The sequence below is a fragment of the Syngnathoides biaculeatus genome, chromosome 5, assembly GCF_019802595.1.
Source record: "Syngnathoides biaculeatus isolate LvHL_M chromosome 5, ASM1980259v1, whole genome shotgun sequence".
NCBI lineage: Eukaryota > Metazoa > Chordata > Actinopteri > Syngnathiformes > Syngnathidae > Syngnathoides > Syngnathoides biaculeatus.
This window is the reverse complement of record NC_084644.1, coordinates 19,291,631-19,311,484: the sequence shown is the minus strand read 5'-3', so window position 1 is coordinate 19,311,484 and position 19,854 is coordinate 19,291,631. Positions and strand designations below refer to the sequence as shown.

At 39.9% G+C, this 19,854-nt stretch overlaps 1 protein-coding gene across 3 annotated transcripts in view; it reads left to right on the top strand.

Annotated features, from left to right (window-relative positions):
• The window catches only part of rims2a (regulating synaptic membrane exocytosis 2a), a 198,934-nt gene that overhangs the window by 148,709 nt on the left and 30,371 nt on the right, over positions 1 to 19,854 (top strand). For 2 of the 3 annotated variants that reach the window (XM_061819311.1, XM_061819310.1), the window contains 2 exons: positions 8,980 to 9,080; positions 12,377 to 12,543. In XM_061819311.1, the coding sequence (XP_061675295.1) occupies positions 8,980 to 9,080; positions 12,377 to 12,543 (268 nt within the window). Of the gene's footprint in view, positions 1 to 8,979; positions 9,081 to 12,376; positions 12,544 to 13,119; positions 13,333 to 19,854 lie in introns of all 3 variants that reach the window. The other variant, XM_061819308.1, reaches the window with a different exon arrangement.

Here is a 19,854-nt window from a genome sequence, read left to right as displayed (position 1 = left end):
TCATTTGCTTTGCAGTGAACGTCTCACTGGCTACCTGTCAACGACCACTGAACAATCCCCTAGCACACACAGCATGTAACTAAAGTCAAACGAACGTCCTTTGGCATCCATTGAGCGTCATTCGACCGTTTCCCAAATGTCCATGCATATGGGTATATAAATCAATGCTTTGCATTCTTACTTGCAGCACTAGTTGCTGAAGTCTGCACCCCACTTTTTTTTCGTCTAGGCGGCATGATGCTGAATGTTCAAACTCACGAGAACAACTGAAGTAAGTATGAAATTCCCAACGTTTTCGTTCCCGTTCCACTCTAAAAATTACACGCCAGCAAAACGCTATTCTGTCGTCATTCACCTGATTAGTCAGACGCTCAACACACTCGTCTAACGTTGACAAATCGCTCGTCGCGCGCCAGTGACACAGTAGCAGATGCTATTGGTTTTTAGGGGTATCTTATTTGGTCGCTTTTACACGCTTCTCGTGCGTTAGACACACACTGAGTCATGCGTTAGACACACGTTAATCACACGCCAGATGTGTCATCCGCGTTTGAGAACGTTGAACAATAGAACGATTGAAATGTTCAGAGAACGTTGACCAGAACGTCATGGTGCCATGAGAGAAATAATCCATATGAATGTACGCATGCACACAACTTAAATGTCCACTGTCATGAAATGCATGATTTTTAGTATGTTATTAATGAAAAAAAAGGCAGCCGGAATGGACCCATCCATTTTTTCACCACACAACATGATTTTGACGTATATGGATATTTGTCACTCCCGCCATGAAAATCCTCTTGAGGGATTTGTTTTTGAGAAGAAGCAGGAAGTGATATTAGTAGCAGACACCCACTCAAGCGGTCTCGTATGTTTCTACTAGATTTACCTGGTGGAAGGTTGGTCTTTGTTCCTTCACGTTAGCCAAAATGCTGTCTCGTTGTACTGCTGGATATTGTACGAACACTTGGAAGAATGGATTCATTCTTCATATTTTTCAAAAAGACCCGGTTCGTCGTTAAAAAAGGATTGCACGGGTGCAAAGGACGAGAGCTTCGAGGGTTCCAAATGACAGGTAGGTGTGTATACAACTACTAAAAAAAATAATAGTTTGGGGAGGACCACTTAATCCCGCTCATAACGGAACAAAAGATCTGCGTACTTATGACAAGGGTGCTAAATGTGTCAATGTGCGCGTCGGACGGCTTCCGAGTCGGGCTTGTTGCGGCTGGGCCGCGGTGGCTCATCTCCGTCGCGAAAATGGATCAGATGCGGAGGCGGTATGGCCAGATATCATCTAAATATTGCTCGAAACAATAGGGCAATATTGACTTCACTCGGTTGTGAGATGTTCTCTTCTTCAAAAAGTGCTTCCGTGCCTGAAGGGTTATGCCCCATAGTTGGGGCCACAGCGTGTTTTCAATGGCAAATGTCTGGGATGTATTGTATTTTTCATTACAATATCTATTTTAGAATGTTTATAGGGATGACACTTGACCTTTAAGTAGAGGCACCACTGTACAATGATTTGCAAACCATGTTAAAAATATATTTCATGTGCGAAACAAGCTGTCTGTTTTCCAGCTTTTTGTCAGGAAAGCAGGACAAAATTGACAGGAATTTAAGACTAAAACAGTAGAATTAAGATATTGTATCATATTGTATCATTTCAATAGTTTTATTGAAGGGCTTGGCTATGCATTGCATTCATAGCTTATTATGACCCCTCCCCACTGGTATAGCTGCATTGTTAAATACTTCAGTAAAGTACAACCAAACTCAGTTTTGCTCCCAATGCCTTTTTAGTGTACATGGAGACTACCGTAGGTTTTAAGCTCGTGTTACTATAGAGTTATATGCTTTGCAGAGCTAAACATGGATGTAAATATTGTTTGAAGTGCATGTTTTGTGTCAATTATTTCTTCTCTCATCGTTTTGGTTGTTTTGTTGTCTGCTGGTTTGGTGTGATACCGTGGGTGAGAATGGCAGGTTGACTGGTGACTTGGTTGCACTGTTCATAGTGGAAGAAAAAAGATAAGCTTGTTCTTCTGTTCACAAAAATAAAGGTACAATTGTGCCTCACAGTCTCAAGAGCACCCCCATACCTGCACCCAATGATATGGTGCGCTTTCTGTTAAATACTGAAATTGCACCCACAACCGAGACAGGGCCCTTTAATACCGATATGTCTAATGGGCGCATCATGTGTGTGTGTGTGTGTGTGTCCATCCATCCATCCATCCATCCATTCAAACAGTTTTTTCCCCTCTGGTCCAATCAGTATTAGTAATATATATATATATATATATATTATTTTTTTTTTTAAATCTTGCACATCTTATAAGGAATAGTTCCTATAAACAGAAAAGTCTCTTGTTCTTGTTGCTATGTTGTTCCTTGTTCTTTGTTCTGCATGTCATACCAGGACAGCACCGACTGCCGGAGAATAATTCCTTGTGTGTGTTTTATACACTTGGCCATTAAAACTGATTCTGATCGATCCATCCATCCATCCATCCATCCATCCATCCATCCATCCATCCATCCATCCATTCATTTTCTGAGCCGCTTATCCTCATGAGGGTTGCGGGAGTGCTGGAGCCTATCCCAGCTGTCAAAGGACAGGAGGCAGGGAACACCCTGAACTGTTTGCCAGCCAATCGTAGGGCACATGGAGACAGACAACAGTCGTACTCACAATCACACCTAGGGGCTATTTAGAGTGTCCAATTAATGCATGTTTTTGGGATGAGGAAGGAAACTGGAGTACCCAGAGAAAACCCACACAGGCATGTACATGCAAACATGCAAACGCCACACAGGCTGGCTGGTGTGATGGTCTGAGCGCTCCCGCTGCTGAAAAGTCTCCTTGAGATTAATGCGCATGCGCATATATTTTGTAAACTTCCGGCCAGTCTGAAACATCCCCATCCATGCTTCAACATGTCCCATTTGACAACTTGTCGCTGAGTGTTCATGTTCACTATGAACATCTTAGAGAGACGAACAGAGCGAGCGTACATATATGTGTATATCTTTTTATCAACTTTTACTTTAAGGTTAGGTTAGGCTTAGGGTTAGGTTATAACGTATGTTAGCTCCCTCTATGTAGAAGAAGGGGAATTATGAGACCGGGGGATTTCCCAGTAAGCGTGCCCTACACACCCAGAGTTTCCCTGTTAGTAACGCATGCACATTAATCACAAGGAGACTTTTCAGTATGGGGTAGCGCTCAGACGGTCACACCGGATTGAACCCTGGACCTCAGAACTGTGAGGCCAATGCTTTACACCTGTTCCACCGTGCCGCCTTTTCTAGAAATTGTCAGACAAAATGATTTTGTAGACTTCAGATTTTATTCTGTTGCTATGACCTGTGCTTACATCATCTTCAAATACTCAGGAGTCTGTTCCAAAAGCAGCTATGCAAACCCAAGCATGACATTACCTCCACCATGCTTCACAGATGAGCTTGTGTGTTTTGGATCAGAAGCAGATCCCTTATTTCTCCATACTTTGGCCTTTCCATCACCTTGGTAAAGGTTGATCATGGTTTCATTGCAAAATCCAACGTGTCCTTCCGACTCTTTTTGCTGATGAGTTGTTTGCATCTGGTGCTTTGGCCTGTATATTTCTTCTCTTGAAGTCGTCTTTGAGCAGTGGATCGTGACACCTTAACCCCTGCCCTGTGGAGGTTGGCAGTGATGTCACTGATCTCTTTGGGTGTTTCTTCACAGCTCTCATAATGTTTGTCATCAACTTCTGTTGATACTCTTGGCCTATGTCTGTTTCTTTCTTTTTCACGACATTACATATTTTTGTATCGCTATAACTAATGATTTGCAATAGTTCTGATGGAATTTCACACTTTTCTCAACTTCAAAATGCTTTGCTTTTCTTCCATAGGCAGCTCCCTGGTCTCTGGAAAAAGTTTTCAGTGACGTGGAAGTGAAACCCAAACCCCCAAACAAGTGCTATCTAATGTGTAAACAATGAATTTAAAAGGGAACAACTGCGCAATAAGAAATCACATGTTCCAATACTTTTGCACACTTGAAAAGTGTGTGGTTTCACACAAAATGTGTACTGTCCTGAGGTGTTTAACACATCTAGCTGCAAATACCATGAAGTAAAGGCTGGAATTCTGAACTTTTGTCCATTCAAATGGAAAGATACATAGATGCTACAACAATAACTGAGCATGCCTTCTTGTATGTACCACATGCCACACATTCTTATGATGATGTCTATACTGTACTATCTTTGCGCTCCATCCAGAACCTTGAAATATGATACAATGATGCAAAAAATTATACTCCACCCAATATGTACCGCTTGTGAAACTGAACCCATGAATAATGTGTGTCCATAATATCACACATTAAAGAACATTTTTGAGCAAATATAAATGATGACATCGAGAGTATATATTTTAATATAAATACTATTGACTGTATGGACTGCCCATAAGTATAAGTGAATAGTGAACGGTACAAAAGAGGACTTTAACCACTGTTTCTGGCAGCGAAGGTGATTAAGTCTGTTGGAGAAAGCGCTCCTCTGCTGTTGCAGTGTCGTAATTAGATTAATGCCATAACACTCATCAGCATGATGTAAATGAAGCCTTTGTTATCGTCTTCAAGATTTGATGCATGAGAAGTACTACTAGGCGGAGTGTTGCCGAATCAAACCTTTGGTAAAACCTCTTGTAATAATAGCAGTACTACAAATACAACTATCTAATATCTAATATCAATACAGTAATTATGTTTAGATATACTTTTTATAAACCATAGCATCTTAAGATCAATTACAAGAAGTTACTGAAGTAACATAAAATTTTACTTGCTGAAGTTTATTTTTTTCCTCTTAATGCCACAAGCATGCACAAAGAGATGAAAGTTCGTCAGGCAGATTACAAGTCTCACAAAGTATTCCAATAAATGTGACATTATTGACCTGAATTTTGAACTAAATGTCCAAAAGGAATAGGTACGGATAAGACTTTTTTTTGTTGTTTTAGTTATCTGCAGTTATTGTCAAAAACCAGCGGTGCGGGGGCGGACCCAAATGCAGTACTCCTAGTCAAAGGCATGATGTTCAGTGGGTTTTATCATAAACTAAAGTTGTGCATGAAAACACAGTTCAAGAAGTCAGGATCCAAAAAACAAGAAACAATGTCCGGCAACTAAAGAGCATAACAAAAGCGTGACGGGACTATAATGGCGCAATGGCGGAGTAACCATGGATGCGGTAAAGCATAATCAATGAACTGACAAATGCCAGTGAAAAAATTCAGAGCGGTGGCCAGGCCACGGCCCTCTTTGCTGTGGTCCAGGCTTGCACATGACAGTTATAGCCGCTTTATCATTTTGCGACACGAAGAAAGGAGACTAACGTTAAACAGGAACTGTGGGTATTAAGTCACTCGTTAGGTTTTGATGCAAAAACATTTATCTACTGAAGGGAAAGCAATTCAATTTTTGCCAGAATATTTCAGGGTTGAAGTTGAGGAGGCAATGAAGAAAGAGAAAAATAATGAATGAAAAAAAAGAACCTGAAAGAAGGCTGCTGATGTCGAATAATTTTCTTTCACGAGTTAATACTTCTGTCTGTGTTGATCCGTCAACTTACTCTTGGTATATTTTCCTGTCCTCTTTCCTTTTTGTGCTTACCTGATTGTTTGTGTGTCTTTTAACTACAGCTCTTTTCCAGACTTCACAAAGTCGACTTACACAGTCTCGATTGACCACTCCCTCCCCTTCTTTCCGAGCCTGGTTTCACTCCTCCAATTCCAGAGGGCTCACGTTTCTGTCTGCTTCGGTGCATTAACATCTATTTATTATTACAGCTTGTTTTCCTAGAAAGCACAGATCGTTCCCCACTTACAACGCCTCTCCAGTTATCTCCAATGGAAAACTCAGCTTCTACCTGAGCCTCTCTCACACCCTCTTGCTCTAATTTAGATTTTCTGCCCATGGTGAAGTTTTTGTGTTCTTGTTGCATTATGTGTGTGTGTTTTTTGATGTTTTCTATGTTCGCTGTTAACCATTGTCCTGTCATTGTTGTGTAGTATTGTTGTGTTTTGTGCCACCCTGCTCTGACCTTCATTCCTCTCACCCTGACCCTCCAAACAGTAGCCTTTTCTGTGATGATTGAGGTGGTGTCACCCTCTTTCTATCTTCCCCTTCTTGCATCCTCACATCCCTGTTCCTCTCCTCTGTCTGTCTGTCCATTCTGGATGTGATCCCAGAAGACACTGCCTCACCAAGTTGGAGAAACTCAGGTCTGCCTTTTCTTCCTCATTTTCTTCCTTTCTTTGCTCACTGGCTTGCCCTTGCCACCCACTTCACTGAACTCAGTCATCTTTTTCACTTTGCCTGACATTTGCACTCTTACTTCTCCGATCATAATGATTCTGGCTTCTTGGTCATTTGACTTGAGCAAGAAAATCATCTTATTGTCACAATCCTTGTTGCAGATCTTGTCATACACCATTCTTTTTGTAAAAATAAATAAATAAAAGAAAGACTGAAACACCCGAAAATAATAACTTGTGGAGAAATACAGTTCTGCCTTCCCTAAAATTGTAAATCAGTACTGAAGTTATTTAGCGAAAGCCATATTGTAGATTACAACCCAATAATAAGCAACAACACATAGATGACAGATAAAAAAAAAACAGCAATGTCTACAAAGAGATTTTAAATTTAACTTTTATGAAAAGAAATATCTTGCTGATTTGAACTGCAGTACCAGTAAACAGAAAGAAAATTCTTAATAAAAATACTTTCTATTCATGGTCTCACCTTTGTCTGTCATTGTTTGTGCCCACGTTCGTGCGTAGGCACGTGTGTGTGTGTGCGAGTGTGTGTGTGTGTGTGTAAAATCAAGCCTAGTGTATCTGAGCATGATTCTTTCTTCATCCTGGCATTATCATTGTTGAGAGCAGAGGGGATGATACCTGAGCTTTATAATTGCATTTTTTTTGTTTTTTTTGTTTGACTGACCCGCAACCGGCTGGCAACCAATTAAGGTGTACCCTGCCTCTCCCAAATTAGCTGGGGTATGTTTAAGATCACTCAAAGCACTGATAAAGACAAGTAGTTCTTAAAATGGATAGATGAATTTGATACGACTACTACTAATAATATTAATAATGATAAAACATCATGGATGTAAAAAACATAAAAACTTTAAAAAGCAGAAACAAACAGAACATTAACATGGCATGCAACGACTTCAGTAGTTCGTTTAGTATGATCGTTAACCGTTACCAGATGATTCATGAGCCCCACGTGTTCCACTTGTGGTTCAGATTTCCACATTGCTTTTCTTAACACTCTTAAGATGGTTTCCAATAAGCAAAAGGACACAAATAGTAATGCTATCAACAGTTGGGGTGGTGTAGAGGAGGATGGTCAGATATTGTAAAGGATCTTGAACAGGTGGGATGGGAGTTGACTTAAATGAGCGGAGTTTGTGAGTGTGTGTGAGTTCTGAAATTCAAGGGGCAGCGAGTTCCAGAGGCTTTGGGCAACAATGGCAAATGCTCTTTACCTACAGTACGGTATTTTGTCTTGGTGATGGGGGTAAGAAGGTTGGTGTCAGCTGAATGGTGGTGCAAAGTGGGGGAGTGGCGATGGAGGAAATCAATCAGGTATGTGGGCTGATGTAATGAGAAAGATTTCGTTTCGAGAGGAAGGGAGACCATGGAATTCTTTTGGAGTATTCTAGTCAGTAGGTGATGAAGGGACAGCTAAGTGTTTCTCCATCTAAGGAGGAAATGCACGACTTGAATATCTTATATCAGTGAGGCAGTTGATGAGGGCACAGAGAGTGATAGGGGTGATGGTTTGGGTGTAGATAGTGTGTATTCCACAATGATGTGACTGAATAAGAGAATGTATTGAATGAAGAGAATGAGAAGGAGCACTGAGCCTTGAGGCACTCTGTGTGATACTCTAATGCTATTGGATGTTTTTAATTATAATAATTATAATTTTTTTTTTTGGACGAAGATCTAGTGCATCGCTCAGAGAGAATTTCCAAGAGGTCAGCTGTGATGGGTGAGAAGAAGGAGAGGTGGTGCTCAGATAAGGAGCTGTCTCATTTCAGTGGTGATGTCAGACGTGATTTTTTAATTTGTGTAATGAGCTATGAACCAGAGAATGATCCTCTAATGCTCTAAATCAGGGGTCTCAAACTGGTAGCCCAGAGGCCATTTGTGGCACATGAGATGATATTTTGTGGCCCCCACCTTAATATGAAAGTTTAATGCTCCTGCTTCCCTCTGGGGTTTTTTTTTTTTTTTTTTAATGAATGTCACTTTTACAGTGTTTTGTGTGGAGTTGACAAACCTACCGATCACAGTGGGGGATATGGCTCCTGGGACTATGACTTTGACCAAGCTTGATACAAGCAGAAAAACACTTTTCAGTGAGTGAAATTTACTGCAGCATTGCCATGTAGAGCTTTATTTGTAGTTTTGCACACAAAGTGTCCTTGTTTACCTTATTTTGTGTGAAAAAATAATAAATACATCTGCTGCCCAGCCTCAGCCAGATTCTGCCTCCAGCGGCCCCAGGGTAAATTGAGTTTGAGACCCCTGGTCTAAATTGATCTAACGAAAAAATGGTAGTAATCCTAAAATGCAGTTTAGCAACCACATGTTTGATATGAGTTAAGTTAGAGTACTGTTTATCTGGTATCTTATAAAAACATGCAATATTTTAAATCCTCGTTTTTCATGAACACTGGGATTATGGCTATATAAGAAGAAGACAAAAGTTGTTTCTTTCCTCCGTATGTTGATGATTTACACGTAGACCACTCAGCTCCCATTTGATCGGTCCCTGTCATAGCTCATGAACCATAGCACAGCAGAAGTTTTGTCTCCCATCGCTGCAGTGTTTCGCACCGCCATGCTTTTTACTCATTATCGATCTCCATTTGATAACTGTCATTCTCTGCACAGGTATTGACATGGAGGAGAGGACCAGGCAGATGAAGATGAAGATAAACAAGTACAAGCAGGGAGCTGGTTCAGACTCAAGGCTAGAGCAGGATTACCACAAGGTGAAAACATGACCATACATGCACTGTATGTATCCACCTGTACACAAGATTCATGGAAATACCATACACCTCTGCGTTACTGTCCTATGGCACATGTCATTCAATAGTACTATATAATAGTACTATATAGACAATTTAAAGGAAAGGCAACAGGTCTTTTTTTTTTTTTTTAGAACAAATGTGTTCTTTACTCTCGCTTCAGTACATTTAAAGAAGGATGCAGCATTCACATTTGAGTGTGTCATAATTGTGCTACCTATAAATGAACTTGTAATCTAATTTAGTTATTTTCAAACTCTAATAATTAGTAAAGTAACTGTAACATTTTCAAATCATTAATCAGTAATCAAAAAAACAAAGTAAATATGACAACACTGATGGGCACAAAGAGGACCTGTCACTCCACAGAGAGAGCCCATTTTCTCTTCAGCCAGGGTGAACCCCAGCGTACTGATACCGAGTAACAAACAATAGTAAAGACCCACCCCCTCACTCAAAGGCAGATGGAGGCTACCATCTCTTTTAACCCCAAAAAACACCAATGTTTTGGCTCAGAGCCGGGGGGCACCTCCTCACGGGCCCCATCTCCAGGCCTTGTTGCAGAGCTGGGATCCCAATAATCCACATCTGAGCAAGGAAAAAGTACCGGTAGGTCCAAATATTCTGGTCACACCAAGGGTACTCACCCTTGCTTTTTTTGAGTCCCTCCCCTATGACCTGTTGGCCCTGGGTGACCCCAGTCCCAGATAACTTAGCTCCGAGGATCAGTGGTACACACAAACCCCTCCATTACGATAGGCTGAGAGCTCAAGAAATGGAATTACATATTTACTAGGATTCTAAATACCTTTGTTGCGTTTAGATTTTCAAAAATTTAAAAACTCTCCATAAACCCCACATACGTTTTTTTAAGGACCTGCCTTTGATCATATTAAAGGAAATCATTGGATATTGTATTGGTAAATCTGGCCAATTGTCATTGGTTCATTATTACTAGATTTACATGTTAAGAGTTCTAGTGGCACGGATGTCGACTGGTTAGCACATCTGCCTCATAGTTCTGAGGACCCAGGTTGACATCCAGCCTCGCCTGTGTGGAGAGTTTGCATATTGTCCCTGTGCCTGCATGGGTTTTCTTTGGGTACTCTGGTTTCCTCCTACATCCCCAAAACACGCATAAATTAATCGAAGACTCTAAATTGTCCGAGGGTTTGAATGTGAGTGTGAATGGTTGTTTGTTTCTATGTGTCCTAGGATTGGCTGACAACCGGTTCTGGTTGTACTCTGCCTCTCACGTGGAGTTAGGCGGCATAGGCTCCTCCAATGCCCCCAACCCAAGTGAGGATATGCAGTATGTCAAATGGATGGATGTCAACAGTTGTGAAAAGTACATGTGAAAATCTGTCAAAAACTACTCAAACTGTTTCCAATGTAGGAAGTTTAAATGAAAGTGACAAGACAATTATTTGAATAAACCTATACATAAGCACAGGGGTTTTACCGTTGTAAAGTAAAAGAAACGTGACATTGACAATTTGCAGAGACAATTGTTTACTACTCTCTAAAGTGATCACAGACATGTTTAGAAAGGTTGGCCACATCCTGCTGTCTCCCAAGTGTCTGGGATAAACTCAAGAGTCACTGCCCAGATTTCCTTTTATGTCTGTGTTTTGAACACTCACTTTAGAAGCAGTGTGCTCAGGTTGCAGTAAAAAGCAGACCGGTCTATGAGTTGTCTGTTGTCTTGTTGAATAATATCCTTCATGGAAAGCTCCATTGACAAAACAATATTCCAAATTCCCAAAGAAGACTCGTGAGTACCTACCCTTAGTCACACTCAACATGCAATTCAACAATAAACATTGCTCAAAGACCTTGTCATTGATGCTATTCATAACATGCACATCAGGGCACTCGGTGAGCACGGTGGCGAATGCTTTACCATCAAGGCCGTCAGTTTGGACCTTCCTACGTACTTTATATGGACCTTACATGTTTTTCTCCTGCTTATGTGGGTTTTCTCCGTGCACTCCAGCTTCATTCCAAAAGGCAAAAACAGGTCTGTTAGTTATGGGGGTCACGGTGGACAGCTAGTTAGAACATCTGCCTCACAGTTCTGAGGTTCAAAGGAGTTTGCATGTTCTCCCCGTTCTTGTGTGGGCTTTCTCCTTGTACTCCGGTTTCCTTACACATCCCAAAAATATGCGTGGACTCTAAATTGTCTGTAGGTGTGAATGTGAGTTCAAATGGTTGTTTCTTTGTACAGTCTGTGGCCTGCGACTGGCTAGAGACCAGTTCAGTTTGTACCCTGCCTCTTGCCCAAAGACAAACAGGATAGGCTCCAGGACGCCCGTGACCCTTGTGAGGATAAGCGGAACAGAAAATGGATGGATGTCTGTTAGGTTAAATAAAAACCCTAATTTGCAGACTACATGTCTGAATAGTGGCACGGCTCAGCTGGAAAGGGTTCAACGCAGTCCTCCCAGTGTGAAGTTTTGCATGTTCTCTCTGTGCCTGCGTGGGTTTTCTCCGGGCACTCCAGTTTCCTCCCACATCCCCAAAACATGCAACATTAATTGGACACTCTAAATTGCCCCAAGGTGTGATTGTGAGTGCGACTGTTTGTCTCTATGTGCCTTGCGATTGGCTGTGGATCAGTTCAGGATGTACACCGCCTCCTGCATGTTGACAGCTGGGATAGGCTCCAGCACTACCGCGACCCATGTGAGGATAAGCGGCGAAGAAAATGGATGGATGTCTGATTGTGTATTCAAACTATTATATATGCCCTGTGATTGGCAGGGGTGTACGTTGGCCTCTCCCTCAAGGTCAGCTTCAAAGGGTCCAATCTATGCTAATCGGTACAACCACCATTGATGAACAGTCAAACACACACGTATAAAAAGACTACAGTGGATATAAAATATTTTAAGACCACTGTTAAAATGCTAGAACAGACCAATATAAATCATTTCAAAATATAAAAAAAACACAATGTAAATGTGTTTAGAATTAATACATCACTTTCAAACTTGAGTTATATGGGGGAGTCAGCACACACCCACCATCATTTAAAGTGCCTCTGAATCAACAATATGAAGATCGTATGGTGTAGTAGGATTTTCCTGACATATCTATTCATTGATTACTCTTCAGGAGTAGCCTAATGGTTTGTTGCCAACTAACATTCACTGGTACTTGAAACTGCTCATCCGTCCTCTTTGACCACCGTGATTCAGATTTTATGATCATGCTAAACAACAGAAAGACTGTAACTTGTTTCCTCCTCATTTCAGCATTCCGGCAGGGATCCACGAGGTTCAGATAACCTGTCAGCCAAGTCATCAGACAGTGATGTTAGCGACGTGTCCGCTGTGTCGAGAACCAGTAGTGCCTCTCGGTTCAGCAGCACGAGCTACATGTCTGTCCAGTCTGAAAGGCCTCAAGGAAACCGCAAGATCCGGTAAGTTGACGTCTTCTTTAGGGAACAGTGAACTTGTTTTCACTATAAACCCAATCTATTGTTTTCACAAGTGGACAAATTCCCCATAACTGAAGTGATTTATTCCTGTATACGTTCCCATGTCCAGACATTTTCCACACTGAAATTGTTTGCACCTGGTTGAGCCCAATGAGGAAAATGCACCAAATAACGTGTGTCATTTTCTCACACCAGTGAGTTCAGGTTTGGCTCTGTTGTAGAAAAATATTGAACCAAATGGTTGAACTCTGCTGCTTTCAAGCTGTGGGAGAGGCTTGTCCACAAGTTGTCACAAATGCTGAAATGAATCAAAACATATCGTATCATAAACAAACAAATAAACAAAGAAACAAAAAAATCTTGCATGACACTTAGCAGTACGTCTGCAATTCTGTTGTGATTTTTTTTTCTCTGTATGTATGTATCTTGCCTGCAATATTTCTGTTTGTCTTTATTTTCATCACTTGCCACTTGTCATGCTCTTGTTTGGTTTTCTTTCTGCTGTGCATGTGCTGCTGCCTTGCTTCTGTCTCCATCTACAACCCATTTGCAATCAAGGAGCCAGTCGCGGGAGGGGGATGAACATTTAGTTGAAGTGCTAGACGAGGAAGAGATAGACAGGAGAGGTACAGGGGTCAATAGAGTGGGGATCATGCAGGGAGAGAAAAAGAGATCAGGGGAGAAAGTATACAAAGACAAGCAGCATCATGAAGAAATGCTGATGAAAGAAGAAGACTTGCACCAGAGGAGTATCTCAGAGACTGACCTCAGGTAACGATCGTGGCAGCCTCTAACTGAAGACTCCTGCTCATTAATATAAACCTTCATTCGGTCTGTTGCCCACTGACTTTTCAGTTAAACATTGCCAATGTGGATGCTTACCCAATGACGTTGACGCTAGAGTATAAACATGGAGGGCAAAACAGCCAAATATTACTAAATGTTCTGTTCTTAGTTGACCGCAATGCTTGTGGTGTTTAACGAGAAAACCAAGAGAGAAGTCTCAGATTTGACTTTGGTGTTTACTGGAGAACCCTGCAATGCAACTGCAGCTCTCCACTTATACTGTACTGTACCAATTCACATGGGTCTGTCGGCTCTCTGCAGATTGGGATTTAAAGTGATCTAAATTACTTACGGTTAAAGTTCAAATGAGGACGTTTCATTACTTCTTGAACCATATCCTTGAGATTTTTTTTTTCATGTGTCAGATCAAAACCTCTATTTTGGGTACAGTAGAATCCATGATGGCCTCTTTACTGTGGCCACAAGAGAGTATTCCTGTTTGACAGAAATAAAATGTATGCCAAGACCAAACCAGAACAAATGTATTTATAGTTCTGGAGAGAGACTACACTGTCCCAAATATCAAGTAGAATTCACAGAAAGAGCCACATTAGTCATACCTATGTTCAGTACTGTATCTGCTTGGAGTTGAGCAAAACAAATGAAGATAAAAGCAGTGCGCCCTTTAATGGTCTTTACATGGCACCAGTGTATGACAGGCCAACCGCAAAAACACATTTCAGAAAGAAAGAAGCAGACCTAGTGAAATAAGCAAAGTAGATGCAAGGTTTTGCTATTTACAAGTTACGTAAATTTAAATGGCCACCCTGTTGCCAAACTGTTGTCCCTTGTTTTACTTTGTGGCTGCACTCTGTGTTGCTTCACTTTTTCTCTGTGCTGCTCAATGTTGAACGTTGACTGTGTCGTGTCAGCAATTTGTCTGAATTCCTCAATGTTGACTGTGTACCTGTCACTTTCATTGTTCAAAATAGTCAACAGCATTCCCCCCCAATGACCCAATCTTATTTTCCAGCAATGTTACAGTCAAGATTATTGCCTGTCAGTTCCCTTTCTGAAAAGAACAAAAAGTTTGTGAAGACATACTTTAATAATACATGAGCAAATTAACGCTGCATCCTTAGTCACGTCATTCTGTTTTCAAGTGAAATTGGAAGACTTGACTGAAAGAGAGCCAAATTAATCTTTTTTTAATTAACAAATTGAAAACATCGTGCATGACAACTACAATATACATTTGGGCCACAAATTGCTGCAATTTTTGCTTTTTTTGGGGGGGGTAATAACACAATAATCCATCTTTGGTTATTACACAGTAACTCTGTTAGATTATTGCTATTACTGGAACTCAAATAAAATAAAATTAAATGATATAAAAAGGTACAAAAATATTAAAACATACTGAAGGTCAGGACGCTGGGTGACCGGTGAGCACATCTCTCTCACAGTTCTAAGATTCAAATCCAACATCGCCTGTGTGGAGTTTGCATGTTGTCCCTGTACCAGGGTGGGTTTCCACCGGGTGCGCCTATTTCCTCCCACATCCCAAAATAGGCTTGGTAGGTTAATTAAAAACTCTAAATTGCACTTAGGTGTGAATGTGAGTGCAAACGGTTGTTTGTTATTATGTGCCCTATGATTGGCTGGTGACCATTTCAGAGTGTTCCCTGCATCTTGCCCCGAGTCAGCAGGGAAAGATTCCAGCACCCCCATGATCCTAGTGAGGATAACCAGTTAAAAAAAAATGGGTAGATTGATGGCTAATACTCTGGAAGTAACTTTAAAGAAAATGTCTTAATTAAAGTATGTTTACACATGGATGTTTGATTTTAAGATTACAGATATTTCCCCGTTGTATTTTTTTTCATATGAAAACCAACATGGGTTACGTGCAGTATTTTTAAACCAAAGATAATCATTTTTGCGCCAGACAACTTATTCTAACACTGGAATTAAACAGTATCTTAAATAAAATGTTGTGAAAATTATTTTCCCCCTTCTAAAATTCTTATATTTTGGCAGTTTCTCCATTTTATTGACGATCATCAAACATACAAATAACACATATAACCCAAGTGAACTAAAAATGCTGTTTTCAAATGGTGATTTCATTTATTAAACCAATTACTCAAAGTTACCTGGCCCTGTGTGAAAACGTATTTCCTCTTTTGTTAAATCATGAATTAATTGTAGCTCATAATTGTTGGTTCATTTCCACTGATAGCGTCCAAGCCTGATTACCTCCAGACTTGTTCTATCAAAAAAACACTGAAACAGAATATGTCCCAACAAAATCAAGTTAGACAAAAATAAACAACCTGAATCAAAATGACAAAATCCAAATACATTTCAGAACAGTTGAAAAATAAATTAATTGACATTTTGGAGAGGGTTACAGCAGCCATTTCTCAAGCTTTAGGGATCCAGTGAACCCAAGGGAGGGCTATTATCCTCACATGTACAAAACATGAAACAGTGGTGAACTGTCCCAGGCGTGACCGACCAATAAAGATTAATCCAAGAGAACAGCAATGTCTCATCCAGAAGGCCGCAAAGGAACTCATTACAATTTCTAAAGAAGTACAGGCCTCCGTTGCCTCAGTTAAGATGGAAAAAATGACAACAATGGCAAAGTTCCAAGACAAACCCACTACTGACCAAAAAGATCAAAGGCTACTCTTACTTTTGGAGAATAAAAAACATCTGAATGATTCCCAAGACTTTTGGCTGAATATTGCAAGGACTGAAGAGATGAAAGTTGAGCTTTATGGAAGATGAGTGGCTTCTTAGCTCCTTCATAACCTGGACAGCTTGCTGTATTTAATGGAGCCATGAATCCTGCTCTTAAGCAGAAAATCCAAAATGAGAGTGTTATATTTGTCTGGTATTTATATTTGTTTGATGATCTGAAACTAAGTGGGGGGAATTATGTAATACTGTAAGACTTTGAGAAGTAGGCAAAAACATTTTCACAGTTGATAGATATTCCAACAGGTATTGTGGCCCACCCTTTGGGAGCAAACTGCTCCAGATGTCAGAGGTTTGAAGGGGGAATTCTCCAGATGGTGTTTCTGATTTTCAGATTTAGGTCAGGGCTCTGTTGTCCTGGAAATTCTGAGGAAATATTTGCTTTGAAATGCGGACGCTCTCACAGAACAACCACCCTAAATAGACACCTAAAAAATAGCCTAGAATGGCTAAAAACAAAAGATAGAACTCTTCTGTAGTGGCCTTAATCCCTGATGCATTTAGGATTAAACCTGTGTAATGATTCAAAACATGCAGTGAATGGAAGGCCCCTTTCAAATATGAGACAGCAAAGACTGGGGCAAAATACATTTGACACGTCCAAAAGTCTAATAAAGCTTACAGAAATCAGTGGGTTATCGGAATTGCCTCCATTGTTTGGGCAACCAAATATGATGGTAAAGGCACCATCATTATATCTGACATAAGAATAAAACAATGCCTGATTCATTCAAATTTATTTCAGGATCTATTGTAGGATCTTGTTTATTTAATGGAAGTTGACTTTCAAGTTTGTTAACATGGATTCTAGAATCTGGATCTAGTTCCTCGCAAATGTGAAGATGTGCTAAGCAATTGGTCACCATGTGCCCCATAACCAAACTTCAACTCAGTAGTTTGACACTGATTATAAAATAAAAAAACTGAAAACGTTTTAAGCGTTTTAATCCATTTGTTAAACTGTATATAGATTTATGATTCTATTTTAGTACTTGCTTCCAACTCTATGCAATGTAGAACAGCAAGTTTGAATTTGAGTGATCTGCAATATTACAAAACTCACATTAGCCTATACAACGAATTAACTGATTGTATGCACGAAATGATATAAGATTTAAGATCAACATTTTAATGACTAAATTCAGCCATATCTGTATATTTAAAAGAAGATACAGCTTGCCTCAGTTTATAAAATGTTTGTTCATTGCTCAGCCATGCTCAAACTATGAAAGCACTGAAGCAAAATGATTCAACAGAAACATAGCTACAAAGTACATCTGCTTGTGACTCATGCACTATGTATTCAGGTCACAGTGTAAATATACATCTACTACACATTAAATGGGCCTGCTCACATTGGCTCGGTGTGCAAACACCATAAGAGCCAAATGTGGTTTTAGTCCTATGAGAACTTTTGTTTCACAGAGACGTAAAACACCAACATAGTTGGTCTTCGACATATCCACTCACACGATCTGTGTGCAGTTGCCTCTGAGATGACTTACGGTGTCCATTAGCGCTTTTAGATCTCCCATCTCCTCTTCTTCGAATCTGCTTTGCCAATATTGTTGCCTTCGTAACGGCTCATTCATGTGAGTAAGAGTAAAGCACAGTGTTTTCAACGACACTGGCTTATCATTACTAAAAGGAGATAATGTTTACTTTAAGCCCTGATCTATTCACACCATTTCAAAAAACAACTGTTCTAATGAACATAGAAGAAGTTATGGGTTGATTGATTTAAAAAAAGAATTATATGCTTTAATTTTAATTTATCTCTTATGTAAACTTTTGGCATTATTTATCCAGAGTAGTCAAATGTTGCAAAACGTCCATATTTTGTCACGGAATTTAATGAATGTTGACTTGTTATGGCTATAGTGCTGATTGTTCCAGATATTGTGAAAAAATTAAAAAAAATCAAGCATCTCACATCACTGTGGAGTCCATATTGAACAGCTGTTATTTTATTACATCCCCTGGCTGCCAAGCCATGGAGGCAAAAGTTCTCTTTACCTCCAGTGTCAATGCATTGTAAGTCTCCGATCCTTCGCGTTCTTACAAGTGAGTGGATAGGCCAAGACGATGTCAAAGCCATGCAAATTGCTAAGCTATCATTACATGCAGTTGCAAAGCATTCAAATAAGTGAATTGGTGATAGAGTACACTTGTCATGTAGTTTGGATGGTACCTAATTTTTACAGTCTAATCAGTTTTGAAGAACAAAATAAGAAGCCAATTTCATTAATTTGTGTTTAGAGATACATGGTCAAAAAGATTGTTTGATACTTTGTTGTCTAATGGAGTTTTCTAACCCACATTTGGTTATTTCATTGCTTTGGTTTCACTTTCTTGCTGACTACCTTTAGTATGTAAACAATCCCTTTAATAGATTTCATGTGCAGCTAAAGTTTTTTCTCAGGAAAATCTATACCAATGGTCAACAACTTTAAATACCCAGAGAGCTGTGACCATGTACTGCAGCAAAAAAAAATAAAAAAAAATCCCTCACAAAACTCTTGACTTTGAAAATGAAGGTAAAATTGCTTGCATCATTGATGTTTTTTTTTTTTTTTTTTTTTTTTTTTTTTACTTTTATGGATTAAAAATTGATTGTGAGTGTGACTGTTGTCTGTCTATATGTGCCCTGAGATTGGCTGGCAACCAGTTCAGGGTGTACCCCGCCTCCTGCCCGATGATAACTGGGATAGGCTCCAGCACTCCCGTGACCCCTGTGAGGATAAGCAGCTCAGAAAATGGATGGCTGGATGAATATTTATTTTACCTGGATAAGGTGATTTTTGCACCTGAACTCCAGCATACAGTGTGGAACGGTTTCTTTTTAATATACTGTGCTTCATGTTCAGAATGTTTTTTGGCATTGCCCATGGTTTTTCGACCAAAGCTCAAATAGTTCAACTAATCTTGGTGCGCTTCATATATCAGTGCTTTTGGTGCATATTTCGAGCAACAAAAACAAATAAACCACACGCAATATATACTTTATCTTAATAAGGTCTGGCTAGTAGCACATTATAGCGGAGAGTAACCAGTTTTTAAAAGGAAAACAGTAGGCAAATTAACTAGAGAGAAAATAACACACAGGATGCCACATGGTGACAAATTAGAATGTCATTGCATATGCACCTGAGAACAGGTGGATAAGGTTAAAAGTATAATAATATTTAAAACAGTGCCAGGAGAAAATATTCGCCACATCAACATTTTTTTTTTGTATTTTTGCATAGTTTCCCCACTTTGTTTAAGATCATAAAACAAATGTCGATATCAGAATGATATATCCCAAGTGACCTTATAATCTTTAAATGGGAACTTCATTTACAAAGGAACAACAGCAATTCAAAGTTACTGTTACGATTATAACTCTTTGCATATGTTTTCAGCCTTATTTTCAAAGATATTTAATGTATTTAGAAACAAAACACGGGTATCTGTTTGAGGATGCAATTTCTGTGGGCAGGCAGACAGCGTAGGACCAGCGCTACAACAAGTGCATTGAAATTATCAGATGCTGTCGTTGTAGATTCCAGTGGCTCTCCGGTGACGGTCAATGTGTCATCGACTTTGCAGATTCAAATGGCCGGTTGTGCAACGTCTATAATGTTTGTGTTTTCATCAAATTGCAACCGAAAATGCAATAAATGACTTTACTTTGTCTGGTAGCTGGCTGTACAAATCCACCGAAAGTTGGGAAATCCTGTCTGCGACATTGTTTCTTGT